The sequence below is a fragment of the Eptesicus fuscus genome, chromosome 15 (assembly GCF_027574615.1).
Source record: "Eptesicus fuscus isolate TK198812 chromosome 15, DD_ASM_mEF_20220401, whole genome shotgun sequence".
Lineage (NCBI taxonomy): Eukaryota > Metazoa > Chordata > Mammalia > Chiroptera > Vespertilionidae > Eptesicus > Eptesicus fuscus.
This window is the reverse complement of record NC_072487.1, coordinates 76328701-76350776: the sequence shown is the minus strand read 5'-3', so window position 1 is coordinate 76350776 and position 22076 is coordinate 76328701. Positions and strand designations below refer to the sequence as shown.

The window sequence follows — 22076 nt, the reverse complement described above, 5'->3', positions numbered from 1 at the left end:
CCAAGAAGTCAGGGAAGCCAGCGTGTCACCGGCTCGCGCAAAGCCTGTGGGTTGGGAGGAAATACCTGTGTGTCTCCCACAGGCTGGTGGGGTGGTTGGGTGGAGACACTGCAGCCCCAGGTGGGCAGGGGGGATGGAGACCACCGCGTGGAGACGCCACTGGGTCCCCAGACTGAGAGGGATGCTGGACGAGAGGACCTCCGCGGTCCCAGGGCTCTTTAAATGGGGGACATTTAAAGGGGCAGGCCAAGCCACTTGAAAACAGAAGAGAACGCGGTGGGAAGTCTGAGAGTGGCCTGCTTGCTTCCGATCCGCAGCGACGGGGAAGCAGTTGATTCTGCGCTGAGCCCCAAGGACGCCTCAGAGACCTGGAGAAGAAGCCGCTGGATGTCCTGGGAGAATGGGGGGCCCAGTAGGTCTGATGGAGCGGAACAGGACCGGAGGTGCGGTTCTTCCGTTGTTCAGAGTGAACTTCGGCCTGAAAATACCCGGATGAGGCACACCGTGACCCGACCCGTGGTTCCTAGGGGTTTGTGTTTCTGGCCCTTCGTGGGCCATCGGCCGCAGCTCCGGGGGAGAGGCCTCTGTGATGTCAACAGGAGCGGGAGCCCTCCAGGTCTTACCCTGTGAGCAGATAATGGTGACTCACTGCTCAATTTGGCACGAAATTAGTCTTTCCGCGTCGCATCTGCTCAAGTGTGACTCGTCACCACTGCTGTGTGACTGCTGGTTTGCCTGTAGCCAAAGGCAGAAATGAAGGCACTTCGCTCCTGCCGCAGAGCGAGTGGGACGCACGGTGCCGTGTGGCAGGGAGCGCGCTGCGCCCGCCTTCCCACCTGCCCTGCCTGCACGCGGAGCCCTGCGTGGCAGCGGGCGTGGCTTGGGGTGGGGGCAGCGTTCAGAGATGACCTGCAAGGGGGTACCTGGGGCAGAGCCGCCTGGACACCAGCCCCCGCAGAGAGAGGGCGCGCTTTGCCGCAGCCTCATCCTTCTGTCAGGCCGCCAGCGGTGGGTTTGCGTCTTGAAAGCCGTGTCTGCTTGCAAATGAATGTTTTGATTTTTGCTGCAAGGATTCAGACATTGTTTTCCTCAGTTAAGCAGGCAGCTGACTTTCTCTCTCTCTCCTCTTGGCAAACACATAATGTCACCTGTGAAAAGGAAATTTGCATCTCCGTTATGTTAGACACGGGAATGAAAAACAGTCTCCTGGAAATGGATTGCTGCTTAATAAGATCTTTGGGCGGAGCTTCCTGAGCTTTCTCTGCGATGGCTGGTTGGGAAGCAGACAACAATGCCGCCCAGGCAGCAGATGGTTTCCTGGGAACCTTCCCCCGCGCTGCCCTCCTTCCTTTACCAGCGGGCGCTCCCGGAGACGGGATGGCAGTGCGAGGAGCACGCGTGGTCCGTGCGGTCCGCAGCCAGGACTCCGGCCCCTCCTCCCGCGTCCTGGAATCTGCACCGAGCTTGGTTTCTAGACCCGCGCTCAGCCTACTCGGTGCCCGTCTCCTCGCCTACTACAGACCCGGCTTTCCAGAAAGTGCTGCGAGCCCTTCAAGGTGACCGCACGGGAGAGCAACCGGGAGGCTGCTTCGAGCCGAGGTTCTGGTTCATTTGCATCCTGCTGTCGGAGCTATGATGGCTATTGATTATGATGGCTATTGATTGAGGATCGTTCAGAAAACATGCCCCCTCTCCCCATTAGCATATGCTTAGCAAATGACCTCCGTTCTCGTAGGACAGCAGATTTTTGCTTCCTGCTGAGTCTGAATTAACTGGGTTTAAACTGCGTACACGGATTTAGGGGAGAAATATGCGAATGTCCTATGGCCTGGTGTACACTGTGGCGCAGAGTTTGCCGTGTGACTCCATCATGGCGAGGAACATCGGGAGTGATGGGAAGTGAGTTGACCTCCTCCTTTCTTCATGTTTTCACCTTCCGCAGCGTTAAGCTCAGAGCTGAGGCTGTACAGCAGGCAGCTGTACGTCTGGAAGGGACGGTGTGGCCTGCGGTGTGCTTTCTTAGTCACTGTTTCTTAGCCTTCTTTACATTTTTTATTGATTTCAGAGAGGAAGGGAGAGCGAGAGAGAGAGAGAAACATCAATGATGAGAGAATCATTGATCGGCTGCCTCCTGCACGCCCCACACTGGGGATCGAGCCTACACCCTGGGCATGTGCCCTGACCGGGAATCAAGCTGCGACCTCCTGATTCATAGGTCGGTGCTCAACCACTGAGCCACACCGGCCGGGCTGTTTCTTAGCCTTTTTGAAAGTCAACAGAATGGGCCTTACCTCTAAGAACGACCTCTTGTTCTTTCTGAACGAGTTCCTTCTGAATGCCATGGCCGCCTCTTCTGGTCCTTCCAGCTGTTTGGTGCTGAGTTTGCAGGAGGCTTCGCAACTTGAACATGGGTCTCCCGCCCTCTTCCCCGGCAGCCTACGCCCTCACCGCACCTCCGCCTCTCCCCGCGATCCCTGCGCGTCTTCCTGCCGGGGGTTCCTCATTGTGCCGCCTTCGGAGCTTTTCCCTGCCTTCTTCGCTCGAGGTGTGAACTGTGAAACATGCCCTGAGGAGAACCTGCGAGTTCATCAGTGGACTGCTGTCTGCCTTCCCGAGCTGATTGCCCGGGTTCGCCTTTAAACAAATGGCATTGTGTTGTCTGCTGCTCTCAGGGGCCCTGGGTTGCAGGCTGAAGCCTTTCATGTTGTGAGTGGAGAGCTCATCTCCCTCTCCCCCCAGAGAACACGGCTTTTCTCTGTCCCGGATCTAATGGACTGTAATTTAATTTGTCGTGTCCAACAGATACGAAATCCAATGCAGAATCCTTAATGGATAGTTTTGCATCTCTGCTGTTGTATTACACATCCCCTCTGTGGCCAGTGGGTTGGATGGTGAGCACAAACGCTGGTGGGTTTCACGCTCAGAGAGTCGGAGCCAGGCCAGCTCTGCCGGGGCTGCACTTGGCATCTCCATGGTGAGCCTTGGCTGGAGGGAGCGTTCACCCACCGAGACGGGGCGTTTTTGCAGAACCAAAGTGTCCGTATGCGCCAGGTGCCATGCGAGGTGCTTCCGGTCAGTTGTCTCAGTGATTGTAAACCTTAAGAGAGACAGGTTCCACTTGGGCCAGAGGAACAGAGGATTCCTTTGGGAGGAATGGCCCCGAAAAGAGTGGAACTGATAGAGTGCCTCAGCTGTGTGACTGTAGGGAGAAGTTTCAGAGTCATGTGGAGAGTTCAGGGGTAAAATGGTAAAAGGTGCATAGAAAACTAACCAAGTGAAAATCAGGCAGAGCAGGAAGCTGTACAACAAGTGAATAAACATACTCACGCGCCGCTGTGTAGCTCAGCTACTAAAGATGTATGTATAGCCCTGGCTGGGTGGCTCCCTGGGGTGGAGGGTCATCCTATACACCAAAGGATTGCATACGGGAGGCAACCAATCAGTGTTTCTCACATTGATGTTTCTCTCTCTCTCCCTCTCCCTTCCTCTCTCTCTCAAATCAATAACCATACTAGTATCCTCAGGTATTCAATGTTTACATTCTACATAGAGTCTAGAATGTAAACATTGAATATCCGTTTAAGCAAAAATTGTGATATAACTTGAATTAGCTAGTGTCCAGCCAGGAAGAAGGAAGGGTTGGGGTTAGGGTTAGGGTACCTTAACCCTAACTGAAGACTGGTTGACTGGAAGGCAAGAGGAGGAACGGGGAAGGGGTATTTTTACAAAGAGCCTTCTCGACAGCGGAGTCCATTATACAAGTGAAGCCGACGGAAGCCCAGTGCACTGCAGGTCTGTCCTGTGACGAGGGTCCGTTCATGCCGTGTTTCCTTCCCGCTTAGGTATGTGGATGACGTGATCAGCCGCATTGACAGGATGTTTCCTGAAATGTCCATCCAGTTATCCAGACCCAACGGAACGTCAGCGATGCTTCTGGTAAGTTCTACCTGACCATCTGTATGGAAGAAAACTGGCCTCGAGATTACATGGTAAAGGGTGTAAGGTCACTGAACTCCGGAGCCCGTGGACCCAGGCAGATTCTGGGTTTGCCGCCATCGCCGAGCAGTCACCCTGGGCCAGGGGCAGCAGAGAGCCTCAGGTGTCAGTGACCTGTCGTGGGAGCCCTGCGTCGTCCGCAGTCCTGCCCAGGCAGAAGGGGCAGGAGGAGGGGAGGGGAGACGTGGCTCCGTCGAAGGCGGTTGGGGTCTGTCTGGCTCATCTAAAGCTGACCAGCCTTTCCTCGTGGGCCCGGAGGTGTCGGGGCTTCGGAGCCCATCAGAATGGAGGGGCGGCCCCTTCCCTGTGTCTGACCCGGAGACGCACTCCCGCCTCCTCTTCATGCGCATGGACCGCAGATGCGCACGGAAGACGGGCGGGAGCAGGAGGGGAGGACACACAGGCGCTCGGTAAATATTTGCTGAGTGAACACGTGAGTGACAGGTCACAGCATCTTTCTCTCCCATGTGTATGCGTGTGTCCGCGTGGGCTGCAGTGGGGACTGCTGCGGGGGAGGGAAGGAATGAGGCATCGCACTAGTTCCATCCCAAAACTGTCCCTAACCCCAACCCCAACCCTAACCCTGACCCTGACCCTGACCCTGACCCTCCCTTTTTCCTGGCTGGACACTAGTTAATTCAAGTTACATCACTTCCTCCAGCGTCTCTGTGAGTCGGAGGTCATGGCCATAGCTGTGCACTCCATCCCCCGGATGATGCACCCGAAGCTTTCAGCCTCTGTTGTGGCTGCTCTCTCTGCCCTGTGGGGGGCTCTTTGATGCTGGTATGTTAATATCATGATGGAATAAATCCTATTTCCGTTCTTTGAGGAGATGAGCTCAGTCATCCAAAAATAAATCTAGCTGTGTTGATATTTAGTTTCAGTTCATCTACCGCCTAACATCCCATTATTAATTTTCTTCCAGCAGTCAAAATATTGTAAGCGCTTAATCGAGTCAGAGACTAGAACAAGCAGCTGGCTTCTTTCGGCATTTAAAATACTCATGTACTGCCAGCCGGTGTGGCTCAGTGGTTGAGTGTCGACCCATGAACCAGGAGGTCATGGTTTGATTCCCTGTCAGGGCACATGCCTGGGTTGCAGGCTTGATCCCCTATGTGGGCGTGCAGGAGGCAGCCGATAGATGATTCACTCTTATCATTGATGTTTATATCTCTCTCCCTCTCCCTTCCTCTCTCTGAAATAAATAAAAACATATAAAATATATTTTTAATAATATATTAAAAATTGTGACTGATTCACCAGGTATAAAATCGTAGGGAAAAGATGAAGTTTCAACCATGATATTTGAAAGATACCTTGATATAATATAACTGAATCTTTATGTTACATGATTTACAACAAATAAAACTCACTTGTCAATCTTTCTAAACATACATTTTAACTAACCTTCCATCTCTTTAACATATTCATGCCTTCTGTTGAATGGCACGTCTTTTTTAAGCCACGCGGACACATCTCGGTGCCAAGGTTGAGAAGCCCTGCTTTAGCGCATGTAAATGTGCGGCTCCCGGGAAAATGCCAGAATGTTTTCCTGGGAGGCAGCGCGGAGCAGGACACAGACTTGTCCCCGTGTGCCGAGGCCAAGGCGCAGCTTCAGCCGTCCTTGGGCATGCTCCGGAGTCTAAAATTCTGTGACGCTGCCCTGACCGGGTTGGCTCAGTGGATAGAGCGTCGTCCTGCGGACTGAAGGGTCCCAGGTTCGATTCCGGTCAAGGGCATGTACCTTGGTTGTGAGCACATCGCCGGTGCGAGGTGTGCAGGAGGCAGCTGATTGATGTTTCTCTCTCATCAATGTTTCTAACTCTCTATCCCTCTCCCTTCCTCTCTGTAAAAAATCAATAAAATCTATTTTAAAAAAATGTTTAAACCTTAAACTCTACCAATGGTATGCTTGCCTAAGTGTTTAGGGATGAAGTCTACTAATGCCTGGAAAAAATGAAGATGGATCAGTGGCTAGGTAGATGGAGATATACACTGAGTGGCCAGATTATGATGATCTCTGAACCCATAATAATCTGGCCACTCAGTGTATATTCTATATAATAAAAGGCTAATATGCAAATTGTCCCTTCGACCAAGAGTTCGACCAGCAGGCAGACCTGCCAACCGCCCATGTCTCCTCCCCCTGGCCAGGCTGGCCGGACCCCACCCATGCACGAATTCATGCACCGGGCCTCTAATACACACACACACACACACTGAGTGGCCAGATTATTATGTGTTCAGAGATCATAATAATCTGGCCACTCAGTGTATGTGATAATTAGGTAGGACAAAATGGTAACTATAGATCCTAGCTCATGGGAATATGGGTGTTCACCTTACAATTCTTTCAGCTTCTTAGCTGTTTGAAATTTTTCATCGGAAAAGTGTTGAAGGACTAAACAGCACATGAGGAACCACCCCCACCTCCCATCCAAGGAAACCAGCGCCACAAAGCAGAAGAGCACTGTTTGCCATCGCTCTCCGCTGACCTTCACCCCCTCCGGTGGACGGAGAGCTGAAAACTACTCTTGAATCAGAAACTCGGAAACAGGCAAAAATGTGAAAAAATGAACAGAACTTACACTCAGTAAAAAACGGGCGAAATGATAAAATTATCTCAGAAATTGACTAAATTTCAACATCCTCAAGGAAAAAAAATAGACTCACGTGAACTATAAGAAGGGCATTGAAGAGATGCCGGGAGACAACCAAGAGGATCAAACAAGCAAAGGAAGAAGAAAGGGTCAGAGAGCGGGTGGGGGAAGGGAAGCAGAGCCGGAAGAGACGCCGCGGCTGCAGCGGGAGCCCTGAGCGCGATGGAGCCGGAGGAGCGCGGCCGCTCACGGAGGTCTGATCTGCACACCGGCAGGGCTCGCGGGTGCCGGGGACATCCACCAGCGACGGCCCGGCCTGAGATGCAGTCCAGTGATGCTATTAGACATCAGAGATCAAGAAGTCCCCACGGCTTCCAAGCAAAAGAGCCCAGTCGCTTACAAGGCAAGAGAATCAGACTGGCATCAGACGCCTCGAAATCAATGCGTCAAGCACGAGGCAGTGATGGGCGGCGCTTTCAAAGGCGTGAATCAAGGGTGCATGTGCCTTCCGAGCACCCAGGCCAGAGAAAACCATCTCAAACGGAAGGCGGCGCCTGCTCGCCCAGCTCGCGGAACATCACGAGGACGGGCTTCGTCCAGCCGTGGGACAGGCGGGGAGACTTCAGCTGCGACGGAGAGGGAGCATGCCCTGTATTTCACTGTCGCTGTGAGACTGGACAAAGGGTGTGTGAGGGAGGAGTGCTGATGTTCCAGCACAGCGGAGAGCATCTCCACCGAGGTGGGAGGAGGGTAGGTGAAGATGCAGTAGAAGGAGCTCACCGGCTTCAGTGTGTGTGATGGAGGAGACTTAAAGGGACCAGCACCGATTGACACATGAGACGCTGAAGTGCCACCTGAGAAAAGGGAGGTCTGAGGACACGAGTGTGGACAGGCGGTAAGAATGAGAACACAAAGCTAAGCCTTCCAACAGCCGTCAGCCAGTGAACACGTGTGCCAGCCAGGACAGCATCCCCGAGAAAGACGCGTGGAAACATGACCACACGTGGAAACGGCACCCAAAGGGGGCGCGGGGCGTTCTGTGGTTTGTTTGCTTGTTTGCACCAATCTCATTACCTGGTCCCTGTGCTGCTTCAGTTTCTGTAGTGTTCGCTCAGCACGTCCCCAGAGGCGATCGTGCACGCGTGTCTGTCGTGGCATGTGTGTTTAGCACTTAGTGGTAACTGACAGTCTCCCTAAGAATCCCTCAGATACTTAGTCTAAATGAGTGATAGCCCAGTTAGTCTCCCTAGAATCTCCCCGCCCCCCAAAATGCTAATATTTCAATAATCCTCAGATGGCATCATTTCTAACGATACCGTTTAAAGCCCATAGCTCACCTCTCGTTTCCCGCCACGCTTTTCAGTTGCTTTGTCCCCAGAAGTCGGGAAGCACCTTCTACCAGCGCTGGCGGGTCTGTGTCATGAGGCTGGCATGTACAGTAGTGGAAGTGAATGTGGGAGAAAGTGTTGCCTCTGCTTTCAACCACTTTGGGTACGTTCTGTGAACTCGGTGCCTGGCAGGAACAGCTGGCACTTGCTCTTTTGAGGCACGTGAGGCTGTGCTCACACCTCAGGGAAGCGCGTTGAGGATCTCTGCCCCACGGCTGCCTTAGCGGGCTTAGTTTGTGCGGTTCAGTTTTATGTCATGGTAATGGGGCCTGTTTTCAGGGAGCCCAGTTTCCAGACTGCTGGTCTTAGCCCCTGCCCCAACGCGAGAGCTCTCTGTCCCAGCAATCATCTTCATTCTCCTGACAGATACCAGGTGTACCGGTTAATAATGCGGATTTTTTTCAATAGATGGAGTTACACATATGTTGACATACATGCGATTTGATATGTATGCTATTTTGTTGTAATGACAGCAAGCTTCAAAACTTCATATGTCAAATTTGCTGAAGGTGTTAACATCATAGGTATTTTTACGCTTAAAAATGTCGAATTTTGTGCCAAAAAAGAGCATTTGCGGGAAGTTTTAATTCATTACTTTATTTTGAAGAAAAGTGCTGCTGAATACTTCAGGAAGCTTATGGTGAACATGCTCCATCTCAAGATACTTGTGAACGCTGGTTTAAACGCTTTAAAAGTGATGATTTTGATGTGAAAGACAAAGAACGTCCAGGTCAACCGAAAAAGTTTGAAGAACAACAATTACAAGCATTATTGGATGAAGATGCGTGTCGAACTCAAAAACAACTTGCAGAAAGATTAAACATTGCTCAGCAAACAATTTCCGATCATTTATAAGCAATGGGAAAGAGTTTAAAGGAAGGAAAATGGGTGCCACATCAACTGAACGAAAGACAAATGGAAAACCGAAAAGTCATCAGTAAAATGTTGCCTCAACGGCACGAAATAAAGTCTTTTTTGCATCGAATTGTGACTGGCGATGAAAAGTGGATTTATTTTGAGAATCCCAAACGCACAAAATCATGGGTTGATCCAGGTCAACCATCAACATCGACTGCAAGGCCAAATCGCTTCGGAGAGAAGACAATGCTCTGCATTTGGTGGGATCAGGAAGGTGTGGTGTATTATGAGCTTCTAAAACCAGGTGAAACGGTTAATACTGATCGATACCAACAACAAATAATCAATTTGAACCACGCTTTGATCGTAAAACGACCAGAATGGGCCAGAAGACACGGCAAAGTAATTTTGCTTCATGATAATGCACCATCACACACTTCAAAACCAGTTAAAGACACATTAAAAGATCTTGCCTGGGAAGTATTAACCCACCCGCCGTGTTCACCAGACCTTGCTCCTTCAGATGACCACTTGTTCTGATTGATGGCACACACACTTTCTGAGCAGCACTTCAAAACATACGAAGAAGTGGAAAATTGGGTCTCTGAATGGTTTGCCTCAAAACAAGAAAAGTTCTATTGGGACGGTATCCACAAATTACCTGAAAGATGGGGGAAATGTGTAGCTAGCGATGGACATTACTTTGAATAAAGCTTTTATTACTTTGGATAATTTCTCTTGAAATTATCGGGTGTTTTTTATTACAAAATCCGCCATTATTAACCGGTACACCTACTGCTGACACTGTGGAAAACAGCCCCGCATTGTGATCCAGCAGGGAGCTGGCCGCAGATGCGCAGAGTGCCACGTGCACACCGGCAGACCGGCCTCGCCCCTGCCTGCCAGCCTCGCCCCTGCCTGCCAGCCTCTGCTGCCCGCCCTGCCCTGCGGCCTGAGCTCTGGCCGCAGGCTGCCAGCTGGCCCCCTGGTTTCTGGACGCACAGCCCCTATCCACCTTTCTCCAGGCCAGCCTCCTGCTCCTTAGGGAAGCTCACCTGGTCTTTATAACCTGGCCTCAGTTTACCTTTGACCTCTCTCCTCCCTCCCGTGGCCTGGGGTCCGTGGCGCTCTCTGGTGCTCCTCATCGGAGGCCTGTTGGCATCTGGATTGGACCGTTTCTCCTGCATGGAACTGGCGGCGTCTGCAGACGGTTGAGCATCCCTGGCCCCAAACTGCTCAATGCCAGTAGCTGCCCCACTCACTGTGACAAGTGAAAGTGCCCCCTCACTTCCAGGGGCATGCGGTGCACAGAGGGCCATGGGTTGATGTCAAATGGGTCCCTTCGCTTTAAAATGCCAGTTGGGCCCTGGCTGGTTTGGCTCAGTGGATAGAGCGTCGACCTGTGGACTGAAAGGTCGCCGGTTCGATTCCGTCAAGGGCACATGCCCAGGTTGCAAGCTCAATCCTCAATAGGGGGCGTGCAGGAGGCAGCCGATCAATGACTCTCTCATCATTGATGTTTCCATCTCTCTCTTTCCCTTCCTCTCTGAACTCAATAAAAATATTTTTTAAAATAAAATGCCATTTGACAGCTCCTACAATATCACATACCACATGCACAGAGCCTCGATGGGCTTCTGAAGGAGTCTGTGGCCTGGCCAGTTACCCAGCAACCTCCGTTCCCACCTCGTGCGTGGCCTCAGCTGCCTGGGTGGACACGGGGCACTTTACAGAGAGGGCTTCTCCGGGACCTCACCGTTTCCGGAGGACAAAGAGCCGCTGTCAATTATTGGCACTGATCTTGTTATTAGAAGACAACCCTATTGATCAATAGGCCCTTTGAATCCCTTGTAACTTGTCTCACTTTGTATTTGACCAAATGGAGCCATTTCTCCCAACACCCACTGCAGTCAATAATACGGAGCAAAATGACGCTCCTCTTCCCGAGTCATAATCTTTGTTTTGAAGAGTTATTAACACGGAGCCGGCTGCTGTAGACACGGTTGTCTTCTGCAGATTTATGCCCAGCAATTGAATCTCATTAGCCCGGATTTACACTGCATGGACCAAGCGTGTAAATAATTGAAACCTTCCGGGGCTGCATTAAATCTTCCGCTGATTTTAAAAGCAGTTTATCTCTGTATTTTACTTCATTCCCTAACCCGGTCCACACAGTTGATTTTTCCTCCAGTTAATCGTTTCACCGTGCCTATGCGTTGAGGTAAAACAGTTGTCGTTTTAATAAAAGTGACACACACAATCCATTTTGGTTGCCAGCCGAGTTAAAAGATGAGTATGCGTTCACACTGCCATGATCTGTGGCATTATTAGTTATATAAGTTATATGATATTGAATTTTATTAAAGTTAATTGAAATAATTGGGCTGCATGTAGTTACAGGAGTAGTGGTGGGCATTACACCGTTGTCAGCACCATCAACCCCCTTCAGGAGCAAACTAGTGAGAATGCGGGCTCTGGCCCGGCGGCGGGGCTCCATGGTTGAGTGTCGACATGAACCATGAGGTCACCATTCGATTCCAGGTCAGGGCACATGCCTGGGTTGTGGGCTCGATCCCCGGTAAGAGACGTGCAAGAGGCAGCCGATGAATGATTTGCTCTCATCATTGATGTTTCTCTCTCTCCCTCTCCCTTTCTGAAATCAATACAAATAGATTTCCTTTTAAAAAGAATGCACTCTCTGGAGCAGACCCCGGCTCAGTCCCGTGCTCGGACACTTCTGGCAGGCTGAGGGCTCACCTCTGTCGGCTTGACTCCAAGGTGCATGTTCTTTCTCGATTCCTGGCCCCCTCCCCCGCTTCTGGGTGTTTCTGAGCCACTACCAACCCTCTAGGAACATAGTGTGCCGGTGAAGGCCTCCTGTCTGGCTCCGGTTCGTGGCGGTCATTGGATCCTTTTTGGGCGCCTGGTTTCCTGGGCATCACAGAGCCTGCCCCTGCCCTTCTACCCAGCCTTGAGCCACTGTCTTGCACGACTGGGAGCCCCAGGAAAATAGAATTTTACCAAGTTCTTCCTGTTCCGTGTCATGTTTGCAGGGCGTAGAACTGTGCCTGGCGCAGAGGAGGCCTCCGCTAGGAGCCGCTGAGTGGATGAAGCCGGGGCACAAGTAGTGCGGGTGGCAGTCAAGTTTCCGGTTGTTTAAGTAACAAGGACCGGCTCCCGCTGCCCGCTGCCCGGGGGGGTCAGGCCACGCCATCGCCCAGGGACTGCTAGACTCTGGTGCTGGTTAGAGGCCAGTCTCAGCCCAGAGCTAGCCGAGCGGGGTGGGGGACCTGACTCGGGGAGGGGGGGCGGGGAGGCAGCTCACACAGTGGCAGTGCCATCCAGGAGGGACCTCACAGCCGCACCCTCACGGAAGGGGTGGGATTTCAGGGAGCTGACGGGCCTTCCACGCAGGGAGAAAGGGAAGCAAGGGTGAGACTTGTCCTGATTCTAGAAAAGTCTGCCCCTGCCATCGTGAGTAGAATCCTAATAATTGCTCCCTGTAACTCCTGCCGTGTGGTGGGAACTGTAATATATGCTTATCAATTTGATTTTCACACCAGCCCCTCCGTGCAAGATGTTAGCACCGTTTCATGGAAGAGAACAGAGAGATTCAGAAGGTCACACTGAGTACGGGAGCTGGGGTGTGACTTGAGATCCAGGGAGTCAGCCCCCAGTCCTGGCCTCGTCACCCTGCCCTGTCCGAGACAAGGTCACTGGGCCAAACAAATGCAGGAAGCTCCTCGTACCTGTGAACTGGGGGATGTGTCGCAGTGAGTCCGGTTTCTTTAAAGGCTTCTTGAAAGGGGATGGTTTTGATAGCATTTGATGTGGGTAGGAAATACTTTCTGAATATATTTCTGACTCTCCCTGTTCTATTTCCTTCCTTCCCACGGGCTTTATCAAATGATTGTTTTGTTGGTAAATTTAGGGTGCAGTTGGGACTTATATGTAGATGGTAACCTCCTCTCAAAGGGAGAGAGGATTTATCGTTTCCATTCATTCTCATTAAAATCAGAGCATTTGCATCTTAACTTTTACATCTTGTTCCAGGAATTTTAAGCAGCCTGATTGTATGGAAGTGGGTCGTATTAATTGCAAATGGGCGAGACATCTGCTCGCTAACACAGAGCGATTTTTTTAGCTCTGTTTTGTTGTTATATATGATCTACCAGAGTGATTAAGTGAGGGCTGGCGGTGATGCTGTTACAAGACTAGGATTCTCAGAGACTTCAATGTAACCATAAAAATGAATTTAAGAGTGAACCTTGAGAGTTCTGGAACTGGGAGCAGTTACCCATCTCAGAGTGGGTAGGTTTTTGTCCACAGCGTCCGGGAGCCTTCTCTGATCTTGGAGCCACTCTGGGTCCGCTCACAGCGAGCCCAGGTCCAGGTCCCAGGCTCTGGGGCGAGGGGAGAGGAGCGGCGTGGCTGGCTGTTCCTCCCGGCAGCTGTGGGGTGGAGTGAGTGAGGGGAGGTGTCGGGTGGAGAAATACCGTCCAGGCTGGAGACTGGTGGAACGGGCGAGTTCTCTCCTGATGCTAATAGAACAGTTTCCGAGGTGGTTTCCTGCGGCACTAATTGCTAAGGAGGTTGATATGCACAGGAAGCACTCAGTGGTTAGACACAGCGCAGCAGGCTCCTTTATTGCAGTCCTTTTCAGAGCCTTTAACCTGCCAGTGTGTACGAGGGGGTATGTGTGTGGTTTCCCCGACTTGTTTGACCAGGGACCTTTTCCTCCCGGGGAGTACACTGAGGGACACGCTGTCGGGGAGAACTTGCCAAGTATGGATTTTATCCTTAGGGGCTGAGGAGCCTCATGGATGCTGTGGCGCAGTTTAACGTGGAGTCCAGCTCCTTGGGGGCTGCCTAAGCGTCGTGCCACCTTGAACCCTGCAGGATCGGGCTTCTTCCAGGTTCGGGTTCCAAGCCACTGGTGCCCCTGGCTCCGCTGGGGCAGGAGGGAGGGTGGGGCCTCGGCATGCCTGTACTTGACAGGAGGAAGGTGGCAGGTGACGGAGCAGCAGCGACAGGGAAGGAGAAGGCAGACCTGTCAGGAAAGTGTCCAGAACAAGTAACGTTTCCTGCGGTGGTTTCCTGGCCGGACCCAGCGCCTGCTGCTCGTGGGCTCCGTCAATATTTGCTGAATGAGGAAATCGTTCGGTGCTCGAGGCCTCTGCACAGAAGATGTCCAATGTTGATACTCCATCACGTTCTGTTGCCGTTTCGTTGTCAAATGTATGTAATCTTTCACACCTGGAATCAAAGGTTAAAGCGCCAACTTTTCTATCCTGCCAATACCGGCTGTCCTCCCTCAGAGACAAGCCCCTGGCACGGCCTGCCGCTGCAGGTGTCCGGGCGTTGTTATTCTGGGCGTGGGGCTGGATGGGAGCTGATGGATCCAGACCGTGACTCCGTCCCTCCTGGAACCTGTGAAGGAAGCTACACGGGAAAGAGGTGATGTCTGCTACCATGGGATTGAGCAAAGCTCGCTGACTCACAAGAGGGGCCAGGCTGCAGTTTGAACCGTGACCTTGACCTCATTCAGGCGTCATGCTAATGGTGCCGTTCCTGTCTTATAGCCAAAATCCTTCCCTGATGCTCAGCAGGCTCTGCCCAGTCAGTCCCCGCCTTCCACAGAAGGTGCTTGTTACCCAACGCCAGGATCCCTCTCGCCCTGTGATGGGGGAAGCCATTTAGGGCACTTAATTCGCGTTGACTGTTTATTGGTGCATACTGCAATTAAGTTAGATTAATGAAAGGTAAATTCCAGTCTTTACGTGAAAACAAATCTCTTGGAAAGGTCCTAATTAGCATGTGTGTTTATTTAGCCTCTCGTGGTTTAATTGCATCTCATCTTGCTATTTACAAACAGGCGTCATTACGGAATAATGAGTGTGAGGAGCATTGCTGCTGCTGCAGATGAGGGCTGGAGGCGGGGGGAGGGGCGGGCCGGGAGTTGCTGGTTTTGTGTCGCTTTCGAATGAAGAAGGCAGATGAATGGTCCTCTGAGCTGTCTGCGGGGAGGACAGGGCGACAGCATGCCAGGTGGCAGCTTGCCCTTTGCTGCAAGGAGCTGGGCAGCTTTAACTCGCTGCTGCAATGTTACCCGCGAAGGTGCACGCGCTCACACAGCTGTCTGGGCTCGGTGTGCAGGCTGCTCTCGGCACAGCCCTGCATTGCAGAACCTCTGCCTTCAAATCCATGAGGGCTCCCTGGAGGCCGGCCAGCCCGCGAGGTGTGGGGCTCCCCTCGCGCAGCTCAGCCCGTCCCTTCAGCCCCTTAGAAAAGCCCCGTGTAAAGTAAATGGAGAAAGAGGTTCATGAACGATAGCTCAGTGGCACCCTAACACCGCGTTCCAACCGGGCATAATGTGCCGTCGTTCCTGAAGTTACACAGCAAGTTCATCTTCTTCCGCTGGCTGCTGGTCCTTTACCGCCTGTGCTCGCCTGGTTCAAGGGCAGAGAGCTGAGCTCCCCGTGGGAAAGCGATGAGCAGACGGAAAGAGCCCAGGATAGCGACACGTCCATCGTCTGTGCGGCTCTCCAGTTCCTGCTGTACAGCACATGCTTCTCGTTCGCAAGGAGCCGAGTGGAGGGTCGCGGTGGCAAACCCGAGGAGGACGCGCCCTGAGTCCTGGGTGGGAACCTGGTGGGAAGGAGCCTCGGAAATGCCAGGGCCTCCTTTTCCCCAGGTTCTGGATATTGTTGCCACCACTTCTGTGACTGTTCTATATAAATGCAAATGGCTACCACTCACTGCAGTAACACCTCTAGGGATTCCTGGGTGAGCTGAAGTCCAGGTTTAATTTATTTAAAATCGGGTTGCAGGAATTCACGGTTTTCAGTGCATTTGTTCAAACAAACGAGATGAATTTTACGGTGCCCTGAGTAGAAGCCAGAAAGTTCTTGATGTTCTGACTGCAGCCCGTGTGTAAGGGACCCCGCCGCTGCGTCCTCCAACAGCGGAGGCCTCTTGGTCGTCGCTAACTCGCAACTGGTCCTTTCCAGCTCACAGAGCTGTGGGCACTTCTTCCCGTTCATATTAATTGGATTTTAAAGTGACCTTGTCTATGTATTGATTTGAATGAACATTTTCTACATCAAGGTCAAGCTGGCGCGCGTCTGACAGTCGAGATGGTAAAAAGCCAAGCGCTGCCGAACGGCATGGACAGGAGGGCGGGGCTGTGGGGGGCGACTTTGCACAGAGGACACCCTGAGCCTTTGCAATGGAGGGGGCAGGTGGCGGGGCAGTGCGGGGACCACCCTCGCCGGGGCTGGGTCTGCCTCCTGCCCCAGAGCCCCGAGCCCAGATGCTGCTCCTCGGGTGTGTTCAGGGTGAGGTTTCAGCTCGTCTGAACTCGCACCCGCCGCCTTGGGAAAGTCATCCATAAACTCTGCCGTCTAGCCGGGACCTCATCCATGAGTCCCGTCTCCAAGCTGCCCATTTACCGTCTCTCCGCGTAGGCAGTAAATGGGCAGAATCCAAACTCAGTAAAGGGAAGTGATCCCTCCCCCCCCCGCCCCCCACCTCTGTTCTTCCCTCTTTTCATCTCCTCTCGGTCAACAGCAAGACCATCTACCTGCTGCTCAAGCCAGACGCCTAGACGTCGGTATGCGGCCTCACAGGCGTGCTCTGCCCTTGTCCTGGAGCCCAGGGCAAGTCTGCCTTTTGCGGGGAGGACCCCAGGAGTCAGGGGGAGCCTGGGTGGCACTGAACATTGTCGCCACATCTAAGAGCACCTCTTAGGAGGAGCACCAGGTGGGAGTGCTCACCTGTCCAGCCACCTCCACCTTTCAGAGCCTGGATGACGGACAGGCGCTGAACCAAGTGCCTCTGATGGTGCCACGCAGCAGGGTGACGAGGCAGTGCTCCCCCCCCCCCCCCCCCCGCCCGGGGTTCCTCGGGGACACCGGGGTGGAGGGTGCCCTCCCTACTCAGTCACGCATCGCTTTGTCACCTTTTCCAGGAGGAGCCATAGTGGACTCTCCTGAGCCTCTCGAGGCTTCTGCTGACACCGTGAAGACAGGGCCTTGGACAGATGACGTTTTAATCCTTTACAGTTCTCACGTCATGTGATTCTCTGGACCCGTGTCGGCGCCCCGAGTGTCCCATGCTGTAGGCACTCATCTGTTCAATAAATGAGTGCTCATTGGGGTCACTCCATCTTTTCTTGGGAGTTAGGACAAATACGTAGGTTCTTAGTGCTGTGGGGTAGCTATGCCTGTCTGCCTCCCCCTCCCTCACCTTCCAACTACACCTGGAAAAACGGCACCTACAGAACCGCAGGCCTCGTACGTCCTGGAGAGTGACATCTCTGGGTGGCTGTATGGCTGTGAGTGGCTGGTGGTTTGGCTGTGAGTGGCTGTATGGCTGTGAGTGGCTGTATGGCTATGAGTGGCTGGTGGTTGTGAGTGGCTGGTGGTTGTGAGTGGCTGGTGGTGTGAGTGGCTGTATGGTTGTGAGTGGCTGTGAGTGGCTATATGGTTGGTTTCTCTTTTTTTAACCATCCCCGAAGCCGAGGTCACTGTGCTGCCTTTGTCCGAATGACAGGCGCTGTGCCACCCCTCGCCTCCCACGTGTGGCTTTGTGCCGGGTCACACATGTGCATCTCGCATGTGGCTTTGTGCTGGGTCACACATGTGCATCACGCATGTGGCTTTGTGCCGGGTTACGCATGACCTGGGTTCCTGGTGCAGTTAAGCCTTCGGTCAGCTTGCCTCCCTGTGTCCTAGACGCAGACGCTGCTCAGGTTCACGGTGCCTTCCCCTGCGCACGCCCGGAGGGACAAGGTCTCGGTGTCTCGCCCGGCCTGTGGGGTGGGTCCAGCGCCATATTCGCTCCGTGGTGTTAGGTGGCCTTTGGTGGCAGAGTGGAGATAAACATTTCTGCTGTTCTCCTCAGCCTCGCTCCACTCTGCCTTTCCTGCCTGCGACGTGCCTTGCCATAGTGAACTGGGACTTCTCTTAATGGACGACTCCCCGCAGGCAGCGGCTGAGAGCAGGGGGAGGCCCGGCGGTGTCAGCCCAGCCGCCCAGCGCGCAGCCGGCCCGGTGCGGAGCGAGGCCGGGACAGCAGACAGCGTTTGTCCGGGCACCTACCTCCCTGGAGGTCTGACCTGCCGGCAGGCCCACTGGCTTCCTTCGAGCCCACAACTTGCCATCGAACACGCGGGGACAGACGCAGGAGGGGTGTGGAGGGAGCTCTTTGGAAATGTGCTGCTTAGTATAGAGAAGGGTTACCGTGGCAACGGCAAGCCTGCTTCATTACCAGATGGCATTAGCTTTATCTGTGGGATCCCAGAGCGGTTGCCAAGAGCCCACCTGCACCCCATCCCTGAGCATCTTGCCTGTGACCAGGGCCGGCGCTGGCTAGTTTGCAGGTGGAGTCCGTTGGCCTGTGTGTGACCACTGCCATTTCCTTCTCCCAAACTCACGGTCATTACAACCTGCTGCACGCCGATACATTAAACCAACGCAGTCAGACCCACGGAGTCTGCGGCAGGTAGCGGGGCGTGCGCGGGAGAGGGCCTCCGCTCACTGCACTCGCGGGGAAACGGAGGCCAGCGGCTGTTTGTTCGGTTGCGGGCCACACCCGTAGCCGCGTCTCGTGTATCATCTCACTTAATCCTCCAGCAGGCCCCCTGCGTTCCCAGCCGAGTACAGGCACCAGGGCTGTCTGACTTGCCCTGGGTCACACCACCCGAAGTGGCAGATGACGGACTGCAGCCCAGTGCCCTTGACCGTTGGGCGTCGTGTTCACACCTCGGGGCCCAGCACTGCTGCAGCCTCGCTCTGCAGCATCCCTTAGCCGCAGGTGTGGGCAGAAGGGCAAACAGCGTCAGGGCAAGTTCGCTGCAGCTTGAGGTTAACTGGCTTCCAGTGCCCTCACCTCTGGGAAGTGCTGGCGGGTGTGGGCAGAGCCAGCGGGGGGCGTCCTCTGTGCCGGCCCTGTGCACACCCTCACCAGCGCATCGCCTCGTGGGCGCCTGGTGGCCACTCTGCGACGGAGCCGTCCTCACCTCCACTCGTCAGGAGGAAAGCGATGTCCGGAGACACTGACTCCCAGGCCTCCAACTGCCAGGCTTCACACTTGTGCGCAGAGCTGCATTATTGACCGTGTTAGCCATTGAGGCGCCCTCGTTCATGCATTTCCACCTGGATGAGCGCCAGGTCCTCCCCGGCCCTGTCACACCTGAGAGCTGACACAGGCCGAGCGACTCGGGCACTGGCTGCCCGCAGCCTGCCCAGCCCAGCCCAGGCACAGCGTGGCGGCGCTCCGGGTACGGATGAATCCAGGACGAGAAAAAGGCGGGAAGGAGCTATGCACCCTGATGCAGGTTCATGCAATTAACAACAAAAATTGGGCCCATCAGAGCCATTTGCCGCTCTTGCCCGGTTGTGGTCTTGCAGTCCATTTCCCAGGACGAGAACCAGGGCTGCGGAGGCCAGGGCCTCGGCAAGGGGTAAGAAGCAGCCTGGAGCCGCAGGCGCCCCACGGCAGGAGGCACCAGGGGCCAGGTCGTGAGAGACTCCACGTCGAGCAGGTGCCCACCAGCCGCAGACGGGGCAGTTTGAGCCTCAACACGAATAATAATCGCACCAGGCAAAACCCCAGCAGCTAGTTTAGTCTGAGAGCGTAGGATAATGCGGAGGAAAACGAACCGTCTGCAGTGGGAGAAAGCTAGTGAGCCGGGCACTGTTTCAACAACTGGAAAGGAACGAAAAAGAATTGAGCCTGGACCCTGCTTTTCCTGGAAAGTGAGCCCTGCCGCTCCGTAGCCAAACGGGAGGGGAGGGAAGCTTTCGTATAAAAGTGGTCCCGTTAGTGAGGGGAAACGGGGGTCGCACGGAATCCGCCGTGTGGGGCCTGCTGGGTCAGTGCTGGGTCAGTGCTGGGTCAGCGGGTCCCTCTGAGACCCAGCCTCGCACGCCTCCTGCGGGTGGAGAGGAACATGCCTGGGAAGCAGTCTTGACACACAGAATCGGGCTGGAATGCCATCTAATCACCAATTTACGGGAAGCGCAGAGTGAGAGGAACATGTCAAGCACACCATCGGGAGGCCGTCAGCAGAATCCGGCTGTGGGAAACGGGCAGGAAATGACCCGGTTTCGTCAGCAAATCGCGTGGAGGGGGGTAGAGAGAGGATGCCTTTCGTTCAGGAGACGGTCGGCAGTCACAGCGTGTCCATGTGCAGGTCCTGGGACCAGCAGCCTCTCACAATGTGCCGCCTGGGAGGCTGCGGAGCTGAGCACGCTCGCTGCACTGAGCGTGGGTAACAGTGAAATTTCTGGTTTTGTAGACGGGGGATGACGTCACGGGGATGCTCTGCTGTTTCAGAGCCTGTACCTTTTGGAGATGCGGACTGAAATATCTACACATGGAAACGATACTCTGCTGTTTGTCTCAAAATAATACAGAAAGGGTAACCAACCAACTAAATACGCAAACATGCAGAAAGGGGAAAGAAGGTGGGGGAGGGGAGAGACTTGCCAAGAGTTGTAATTGTTGACGTTGGGATGGGTCCCTGGAGTTCCTTATACCATTTCGTTCGTTGGTTTGTTATTTTAAATCTTCTTTAATAAAAGATTTAAAGAGATAATTAAGTTGGTGCTCCCGGGAGGGGTGATTTGTGTTCTTTTACTTTAGTAGCACCTGTTGCAGCGAGAGCAAACTGAAATGGGTGTGTTCGCGCCTTTCTGGTTGGCATGACCCTGTGCTTAGCACTTGGGCGGATTGTATCAAAAACCTTAAAATATTTGCACTGTTTGCCTCAATAATTACATTTCTGCAAATCTGTCCTCAAGAAGCGATCCCAAATGTCTTGAAAGCTTGGTGAACGAGAGTGTGTGGCAGCCATGTTTATGTGAGGGGGGACTGGCAGCAGCTCCTGTCCCGCGAGTGGCTGCAGAAGCCGGTGTGGCCAGCGAAGAGCCAGGCCGCGTGCAGTGCCGCCTCTGCAGACGGCGCCGCGACCGAGCAGCGCTCATGTCGTAACTAACTTCGAAATACCAAGTTCGCTCTTCAAAACAAAAGAGTTAAAAAGTAAAAAGTCTAGTACCTGTAGCGTGTACTTTTTCCTGAATTCCATCCTAAGACACTTGAGAATTACCAAGGCCATGTATCAGGTAAAGTCAGCTAGACCCGGGTGCTTTTACGGAAACAGCATCTTGGTTACCGGGCGTCGCAGGAGAGGTCACATGTGCTGAGAGCCGTGGCCTGCAGGAGGGGGTGGAGGCTCTTCGTTTCGGTGCTTAGAGTTACCCAGTTAAAACTCGGTGCCTCCCTCCTCCCCTTCCCCTTCTCCCCCCTCCCTGCCAGTGAGCTGCACGTGACCCGGGGACAGAGCGTGACCTGGGGACGGAGCGGCCGCTCCCGCCTCTGGTTTATTGGCATCTTAGCTAGTGGGTCCGGTGGTGTGAGAAGTGACCCGTAATGTTGCGGGGTAGCGGTAACGAGAAGACCATACGCTCAGTGAGGTGTTTTTGTTAACTTCCTCTGAAATGTAAATCAGCGTATCACCTTTTTCCTGCCGGGTGTGTATCCTGTGCCATTTGGGCAAGAGCGGAGACACCCTCTCGGGACTGAAAGCTGTTGAGGAACAGGGTATCAGGGACGTTCAGGGGAGAGGAAGGCTCTTATTGCGGACAGGCAGTTGGACAACCGCTAGGACTGGGGAGGAAGGAAAGGGGGGCAGCACCCCCAGAGCCGTCTGCACGCCGGAGCCGCAGGGGTGCGCTGCTGGGGGGGGGCTCTTGTCCTCACTCAGACCAGCGGGCCTTGGGCCAGTTCTGTGGGGTCGGCCTCCAGGTGTCGGAGTTACGGGAGCCCCAGGGAAGGGAGGCGCCATTTCCGTTCTGGGTGCCGGGGCTCCCGCGAGCACAGCGGGCACTCTTCCCTGGCATGTGTGACACTGCACTACTTTTGTACATTTTAATCCATATGCTTCCTGAAGGTTCTGAAAGAGAAAAAGCACTTAAACGTATTTCCAGGATTCTGTTCCTTTTTGGAGATAAAATTCAGCCACTTGCCGATTACGGTCAGAATTTATTTGGAATTGCCGGCCACTCTGACCAGCCACTGGGAACAGATTGGCCCAGGGGTACTCCCTGGACTCCGGGGGTGCACGGGCCACAACGGCCCTGAGAACCCGGCTCGCTGACTCCTGGGGCTCCGGAGTCAGGGCCAGCCGGGGGGGAAGCCCATCTCGGTGCAGAGAAAACGAGGGGTGTCA

General features: G+C 53.8%; 1 protein-coding gene across 2 annotated transcripts in view; it reads left to right on the top strand.

Moving 5' to 3' along the window:
* The window catches only part of MED27 (mediator complex subunit 27), a 136447-nt gene that overhangs the window by 92434 nt on the left and 21937 nt on the right, over nt 1-22076 (top strand). For both annotated transcript variants that reach the window (XM_028127238.2, XM_008152500.3), the window contains exon 4: nt 3843-3936. In XM_028127238.2, the coding sequence (XP_027983039.1) occupies nt 3843-3936 (94 nt within the window). The remainder of the gene's footprint in view (nt 1-3842; nt 3937-22076) is intronic.